The 8899-nt window shown below is 40.4% G+C and overlaps 1 protein-coding gene across 1 annotated transcript; it reads left to right on the top strand.

The window, feature by feature from the left end:
• Nucleotides 1–439: 439 nt before the first annotated feature.
• On the top strand, nucleotides 440–8380 carry LOC109426083 (transcriptional repressor CTCFL). Its single transcript, XM_062852534.1, is given in 6 exon segments — nucleotides 440–619; nucleotides 3368–4424; nucleotides 6636–7436; nucleotides 7639–7772; nucleotides 7864–7893; nucleotides 7896–8380. Coding segments are annotated over 5 exon segments (2064 nt in total). The 5' UTR covers nucleotides 440–619; nucleotides 3368–3394; the 3' UTR covers nucleotides 7965–8380.
• Nucleotides 8381–8899: the final 519 nt, after the last annotated feature.

The raw sequence follows: 8899 nt of genomic DNA, 5'->3' as shown, positions 1-8899 counted from the left end.
CAACTTTTCGAGAGCCTAAAAAAAGCACAAAAATTAATGCATGATGATTTAAAATAGACGACTGATCGAAACTGATGCTTTTACCCTGGCACAATGATATTTCATCGTTATTTTAGACGTCTGCTCGATCTGTTCATCCGTTACCTTTTGTATGAGTGCATCTACGTTTTCGATGTTTTCACATACATCGTAAAATAAATCTACCCTTCAACCCGACCGTATGCTTTGTGGGTCATTCAAATATTCTGGTATACAAAACATCACTATGCATCTCTCTCCTCGTAACAACTTTGAAATGTAATATATTGAAACTTTGTATAAAGCGTAACCAGTGTATCCGTGTTATACCGCCATCCTTCCCTATAGTGCGACGTAATTTATGAACGACCTATCAACACTGATGTAGGCTAGCTACAAGTACGACATCTATACCTGCTTATGCGATAGCAATACATGCACAGTCAGTGTTTACGATTTCGACCACCGCATCGAGCTAGCAGCAGTTCGTACTTGACCGCACGTCGAACAACTAACGCCCTCAAGGAGGAAACAGTGAAAGTAAAGTGTGTGTGAGTGTGAATAAAAAGTTGCAGTGATTTTCCCATCAGGGCTGCGCTTGGTAGGTAAGATTAATTTTTAATTTAACACAGGATAATCTATTTAAATGTTCGCCAAAATATGTGTTTCCGGTAATGGGTTGCTGGTACTGAGAGTTTGCGATCGAAAAATGTATATCTATTCGATGTTTACTGTGCAAAATGTAAAAATACGGCTCAGCAACGTAAGGCGACTGTGACGCCATGTCCATTTTGCAAGATGGCATCACAGCGCTCGTGGTGAGAAAAACTAGAAATGGTTCCGGGTGGCTCCCTCTTATAGTGATCCGGAAGAAGTGCAATTGTAAACAAAATTGATTTATACATCATTTGAATATTTTGCGAAATAATCCATTCATTGAAAACTCATATTCCCATAATAAAGCAATGCCATTTCAATATGGCGCAATGCGAAAAAGCTGTACACCTCAGCATAGTGATCGATCGGATGTTTGGCTGGTTCAGAAGGGTAGCCAAATGTAGTGTAAAAATGAATACAAAGACAAATACGTGAGCACTGAACAGTCTGTGTCTGATTGACGTTTCTGAGCAAAAATGTAAACTGTCGAGGGGCTTGCGCGTGGTATACGTAAGAATAGTGTGTTGTATTGATTAGGGTGGACGTGGTATGGTACATGCTGTTTTTTACTAGATTTTTACACTCTCAGAATGTTATCTTATGGTGTGATTCTCATACAGTCTAATAACTCTAATCCTTGCTCTAATCCTGCTCTAATGGCTGCTGCATGATTACGCCTACAAAGTTTTCAAAATCATACAAAGTTTGCCTATTTGCTGCAACGGCCTTTTCTAATTATTATTCACTGAGAAAAGCTGTCAGACCTGACTACATTTGAAACACATCGATTATTTCTGAGATAAAACTGTCCTATAGAAGATATTTTCTTTTTTTTTCAATTTTCCATCAGTTTTATTTGATTGCATATTACCAAATGTTGACCATCGGATGTCAAAGAATCCCCTTTTAAAATACTGGTAAATATTTAAAAATATATAAAATATATAAATCTATACAGGGGATAGACACAATGATTGGGACAGGCAACATTTTCACTTTCCAAAAAATGTTCTTTTCGAATAGTGCATCAAATTATTTTGATAAAAAATTACTGTAGGTATATCAACTAGTTGTGTATGAGTGGTCAAAATTTGAAATAGATCCGGCTATTCTGCACGAAATTATAAAGATTCTAGAAAAATATATAAAGACCGGTCCAGAAAGTATGGACGCAGTAAGAAAATACGGGCATTTCAAAACTATTGATGACTAATTCTTTTTGAAAGCTACATCCTGTTGGTCAACCTATTTTCTCAACATTTGTATAGCGGTTTCTGCGATTCCATAAGTTTGTTTTAAAATACATGAACCTTCAGCGGAACATCATCGAAAAAATGTGCACAAACGATGTACAGAGTTTGAAAGGTCACTTAGGAAATGAACAAAGTATGGTGGGAGTAAGTGAGAAAATTGTGCAAACAGCAATCATCATCCACGGTGGGGATAACACGTTTAAGCATAGGCAAAAATTGGGTAAAAAATAAAGACCCTGCTAACCCTCGTTTGTAAAAACAAATAATGAAGGTGTTCGAGCACAATAAAAAACCTTCCAACTCACACAAAGCGGGGTATGATCAAACAAGTTACCGTTTCGAATTCCAATGTTCATCGTGGCAAAGAACGTTTGAATTTTCGATCCTAAAGTAAGCAGAAACTGCCAAAATGAAGCCCGAAACAAGAACCATCGATCAGGCCCAGACAACTGAAGACTAGGTGCGTCCATACTTTCTGGGGCAGTCTTTAATTATCCGATAGCCAACTTTGAGCTGTTATATCTTCGGATTCAATGAACCGAATACAATGAAATTTTGACCATTTATGACTTATATAATGACCTCTGAGAACGTTTGACTTAACTTGAAATCTTAACAAGAGAAAAAGTTATAGCAGTGGCGATTATGAGCAAACGTCAAACTCGAACAAAGCCGATGCGAGCGCCACGAGTCCGTTGACCAATTAGGGTATGTATTCCATCAGTAATCTCACGCTCCCATATTCATCCTATTCGAAAACAAGCGATTCTACTTAAACTTATAGATTATCTAGGGGGCGAAAATGTTATTCTCCAGCTTCAAGGGGGTTTCAGTTTGGCAAACAGTGATCTGAAGAATATTTCAGATGTGGGATTTTGTTAAAGCTGTTTCTAGAGTTCCGTCAAGAGGTTCAAGAAATTTGCCTGAATCCTTGCCACAAGCCTTCTTAGCAATATTCAAATGAGTTTGCCCGTTCAAAATTAAGCCTTAAGAAATCACAAAAAATTGTATCAAAATGGATGTTGGCTACTACAAGCTACAGTGAAAAAATAAAATCGAACGCTCAACTGTTTTGAAGACGTAAATATGTAAGGCATCAAGACGGATTTATTGGAGTATTTTTTCCATCTATCTATATAAAAATGCAGTGGCATACGTGGGACCGCGCATAACTTGCGAACGGAAGGTCCGATTTTGGTCGTCTTAGTTTTGTTTTGTTAGTTTTCACCCAAGGAAGGTTTATGAGGCATAAAACATGGAAAAAATTATAGTTTTTGAAAATCGATGTTTTATACCGGGGACCGGGGATTTGGTCTTGGTTAGAAACTTAAAACGTCAAAAAACGCAGTAGGCAAGACAAAGTTTGCCGGGTACAGCTAGTTACTTTGTATTTCTATTAAAACACCAATAAAACATTAATTGTATTTATGATATTGCAGCTTTCATAATTCTGTAACGCCTTCAAAATGGCGGCCCCACCGACGGAAGTGATGATCAAGATGGAGGGCACTGAGATCCAGTCCTATTTGGAATCGTTCAATAAAGAAATTGGCGAGGTCGAAAACGAGGCAGAATCTCAAAATAATGAAGAAGAGGAAGAAGACGATGATGATGATGAGGATGGAGGGTGCTATTTTGTGGATCAAAGTGGTAACTATTACTATCAAGCTACTAAGGATTCGGAACCGGTACTGACCACGGCCCCTCCGGATGCGGAAATTGAAGAGGAAGAGGAGGAGGAAGAAGCAGTAGAGACAGAAGCTAGAGAACCTGTAATGGAGCAAATGCAAATTACGCAACCCAAAATTGAAGAACCCAAAGATATCAGTTATGTATTGATCATGCAAGGGGATGAGAACAAGGAATCGCAAGATCCGGGTGAGGAAGAAATAGAGGAAAACGTGTATGAGTTTGAGGATCTGGAGTTGACTGAAATGTCGAAGCCAGGCAGTAGTACGGTGGTTAGAATCAGGACGACGCAGTCCACTGGTGGGATTAATCACATGTGCAACTATTGCAACTATACTACCAACAAACGGTTCCTGTTAGCGCGTCACATGAAATCGCATTCGGAAGATCGTCCCCACAAGTGTTCCGTTTGTGAACGTGGCTTCAAAACTCTCGCTTCCCTACAAAATCACGTCAACACTCACACCGGAACGAAGCCCCATCTATGCAAACATTGCGAAAGCACGTTCACCACATCGGGTGAGCTGGTGCGACACGTGCGGTACCGTCATACGCACGAAAAACCCCACAAATGTCCTGAATGTGATTACGCCAGTGTAGAGCTCAGCAAGCTGAAACGCCACATCCGATGTCACACCGGGGAACGGCCCTATCAGTGTCCGCACTGTACCTACGCATCCCCGGACACGTTCAAACTGAAGCGCCATCTGAGAATTCACACCGGAGAGAAACCGTACGAATGCGATGTCTGCCATGCGCGATTTACCCAATCGAACTCCTTGAAGGCCCACAAGCTGATTCATCAAGGTAAGAATGCTTTCAAGGATTTTTTTTAGTGTTTAGCGTACCGCATATTTTTACTGTCCTATTCCGTTTTTGTCCGTCCGCGATTTTCAATTGATATAGTTTGCTAACTAAAGTCGACAAGAGGTTTTCACTAGAGTTTTGTGACTCAGGGATGCATCTGGGAATTTATAGAAACTGAAGTTCATACATCTGTCTATTTTCGTTAGACGCAAAAGTGATGCATATAGGAGTACTGACGTATTTTCGGCAGTTTTGTTCTCTTCGTCGGGGTTTTTTTTTTTTAAACCTGATAAACTCAGAGTTGGCCTCAAGTCCTTCCCAACCAAGCTGAGTTATATGCCCCACGGCGTGTGTATGGGAAAAGTTTATAACAAAAAAAATAGGCATCGTCAAATTTTTCGCTATTCAAAAATAGAGGCTTTCAGCTTTCATTTGCAGGGTCCCTCAAAAAAATCCACCGAGGGATCCCGAACAACTTTTTCAGAATACTGTTTTCCCCATACAAAATGCACGGTTCCAAATTAATCCCTATTTCTACTTAACAAACATACCCAATTTTTGTATGAAAAAGTTCCCCCGATGGAATATTTCGATGTTGGGCTTGAATGAAAGCTGGTAGCGTCAACTTTCACGTAGCGTAAAAATTAGCGATGCCCATTTTTTTGTAATAAATTTGTTCTACCAGACACACCGTGGCCCAAATTTCAGGCAATTTGGCCCACAAAAACCCGCCATGACGAAGAGAACAAACCTGCCGATAATACCCTTCATCACCCTAACACAAGAACGACGCTTTTCAGAATGACACACTTCCTGGAAGGACCCACCTCCCGGAACACGATTCCGATACCCTAATAAATGATATGTTTCCTTCCTTTCGGAAATAAAATTCTCCATAAGTTTCTTTCGAATTGCCTCAGGAATTCCTTCACGAAATTCCATTACGAGTTTCTTCTTTAACCTTCCGTAAGTCGCGCGGTTGACTACCTGCGTCAGCACCACGCTAATGCTGAGTACAAAAAGCGAGATTTTTTCATCGTGTTGTACAAAATACAACAGCGCGATCGCTGGAGGGTTAATACCTTTCGGAACTTGCAAGGGATTTCCTTTTCCCTGTGTAAACTTTTGAGATTCCTCCTGAATTACTTTTTGATTTCCCAAGATATTCCTTCCGAGAATCCTCTAGGTAATCTCATAGCATCCCACTTAGTTATTCTTCAGGACTCGACGAGAAACTTCCGAGAGAAGAGTTACCCTTTTAAAATTTCTTTTAGAGTTTCTACGGGTATTCTTTCCGGAGTGCCGAATTATAAAAGAACTTGTTTCTTCTGGGAGTCCTGCAGGAGTTCGTTCTGGATCTTGGGTTCGTCCAGAAGCTTTTGCTGGATTGCCCCTAGCATCTTTGGAGTTGCTCCTCCTGGACTTCTCATTGTTCCCTTTAATAGTACCTTTTAGGAATTCTCTAGGAGCTGTTACTAAGAATCCTCTACTATTTCTTTCGGGTTAATCCTCTTTTTTGGAATCCTCCACAAGTTTCTTCTGGGAATCTCCGGGAGTTCCTTCTGGAAATCCTCCTTGAACACCTTCAAGAAATCCCTCGGAAGTTTCTTTTGAAAATCATTCAGGAACTCCTTTGGCGAGCCCTCCTGGCGTTTCTTCTTGAAACCTTCCAGAAGTGAATTTCTGTGAATCGTCCAAAAGTTCCTGCTGAAAATTCTCCAGGTGTTTCCTTAACAGCTACTTCTGGTAATCTTGCAGGAGTTCTTTCTATGAATCCTCCTGGATTTCTTGTGAGGATTCCCTAAGAGATCCTTATGGGTATCTTCTAGTTTCTAGTAGTTTTTAGTTTTCAAGGAATGCAAGAGGAGAAACCACCAGAAGAATCTTTAGTTGAAAATTTAAAGAGAATCCTCAGCCGGAATACCTGAGGATTCCAATCTGGCCTTTCTGAAGAAATCGACAAGTGGAATTCTGGGAGAAATCCTCAGATAAAATATCTGTAGAAATTCCTGGTGGAATTGCCACATGTGTCCTGTCACGGTCGCCATGTAATGTTAGCACTTGTTAGACTGTCATATCTCATGAGTCCGATTGATACATTCTGCTTGATTCTGACATATATTACCCTGCTATAATTCTTCTACAGCTTTTCCTACTGAAAGCGCTTGGAATTTTTAATGATCATTATTTAACATCTGTAACTTTTTTCAGTTGGTGACAAACCAGTTTTCCACTGCGAGCTTTGCCCCACTACCTGTGGGCGAAAGACGGATCTTCGAATCCACGTACAAAAACTGCACACTCCAGTGGAAAAGCCCCTAAAATGTCGCCGATGCAACAAAATCTATCAGGACCGTTACACCTACAAAATGCACACCAAAACACACGAAGGCGAAAAATGCTACAAATGTGATCTCTGTCCATATGCCTCGATTTCGGCGCGCCATCTTGAGTCCCACATACTGGTGCACACAGACCAGAAACCATACCAGTGCGAAATGTGCGAGCAGTCCTTCCGGCAAAAGCAATTGCTCCGCCGCCACGTCAATCTTTACCACAATCCGGATTACGTGCAACCGACTCCGAAGGACAAAACGCACAAGTGTCCCAATTGCCCGCGCTCGTTCCGGCACAAGGGTAATCTGATTCGACACATGGCTCTGCACGATCCGGATTCGTCTGCCCGGGAAGAAGCACTAGCTCTCAAGGAAGGGCGCCAGAAACGAGTCAATATCACATTGGAACAGGTGGATGAGTACGAAGGCGAGGAAGACGAAACGGAGGAGGAAGATGAAGACGACGAGGACGATCAGGACATGATGACCGTCGAGGGCGAAGATGGCCAGTATGTGGTTTTGGAAGTCATTCAACTGCAAGATGAGGAAGAAAAGAAACCTAAGATAAAAATCAAAACGGATCAACAAGAAAAACAAGTCGTTTTTGAGGAGGTTAACATTCCGGCGGAGCGAGACACACTTGCGGACGATAACGCAGATTTCATACTGAACGAAGGTAATTAAAAAGGCTGAGTGCGTGGGACTGTAGATACCAAGCTGAATAAGGATCAGAAAATGACCATCATTTTTAATCCATGTTTTTCTTTTCAATATTTTGTATTTTTCTTTGAACCTATTAATTTGCTCCTGGACACATTCTAACACACAGCCCTTGAATGATTTATTTTCGGTGCAATAAACGCATTTTTCTTCTACAGATCTTACCGACGAAATGCTTATGAGCACGCTTCAGCCACCGGCCAAAAGGGCACGTTACGGATCACTGAACAGTACGTCAGTATCGCAAGCTAACGATATTGAGAAAGATATGAGCAACTGTTTCGGCTTTGATGTAAGTACAATCACCCAAGTACACTGCTGCTGCTTGTAGGTATCGATTTCTAATTAGTTTTATTTTCATTGTTCCTTTTCCATTCATTTAGGACGACGATGATGGCTCGGAAGGTAAACCCAATATCACCTTGCTCAACTAATGGCTTGGGTGCAACGGACAACGTCAAAAGGGTTACTCAAACCCAGATAGACCAGTATACGTCTATCACATTCGTCTGTCGTGTTTCCATTGTAGAAATGGAATGTCAGATGATTTGAAACAGCTCCTTGAAGTCCAATATGACAAAAAAATTGGTCATAAAGTTTAAGTGTAGGTAGCTGTAGGTTCAGATTATTGTGCCCGAATTTTGAACAAGCTAGTCAAAATGATTTTTGTGGGCACGTCCTTGTGAACACGCTTTATTTTATTTCATACCTATTCTACTTCTTTGTAATAAAAACAGCTGTCAGTGGTCATCTAGGTTTGTATGATAGAATAGAAACGAATTAAATAGCGATTCACCTTTACAATACGCTTGTAAGTTTTAGAATAAACCCGTTTTAGAATGCAGCGTAGGTTTGTTACAATTGAATAAATCTAAGTCCGGAATCATTCAATAATAATAATAGCGGTAAATTTTGCATTTTTAATTGAAAGAAATTTCTTTTTAACTATACTGTCCCAGTCCTATTTGACTTTTCATCACTCCTCATCACGAGGAGAAAAAAATGCTGGGTAGGACAGTCTATGTGTTGTCCTACCCATTATTTTAAGAGGAACATAAAGAAAAATTACAATATATTCTACAAGATATTCGCTTCTAGAACTAGGAACAAAACTATAGTAATAAATCAACACCAAAGGAAAGAAAATTAGGCTGCGCCGCTACTTACACTTGTCAATTATTCTAGCAATTCAATTATTGATTCATCTATAGATTCACTGAACAAATCTGCCTAAGGAAGCCCAAGGAAAATAGGGCTTGCCTTTCTCGTACACCGAGTGTACTGGAAAGGCTATATGTTCACTCCAAAAATTACTTTTTGATAGAAGGTCCGGAAGGTCGAGTCACATATACCAATCGACTCTGCCCGACGAATTGAGGTGATGTATGTGTATGTGGGGTCGTACACAAATTACGTCAC

The sequence above is a fragment of the Aedes albopictus genome, chromosome 2 (assembly GCF_035046485.1).
Source record: "Aedes albopictus strain Foshan chromosome 2, AalbF5, whole genome shotgun sequence".
NCBI classification, from domain to species: Eukaryota; Metazoa; Arthropoda; class Insecta; order Diptera; family Culicidae; genus Aedes; species Aedes albopictus.
Note: the sequence above shows the minus strand (reverse complement) of the source record. Positions and strands in the feature narration are given on the sequence as shown.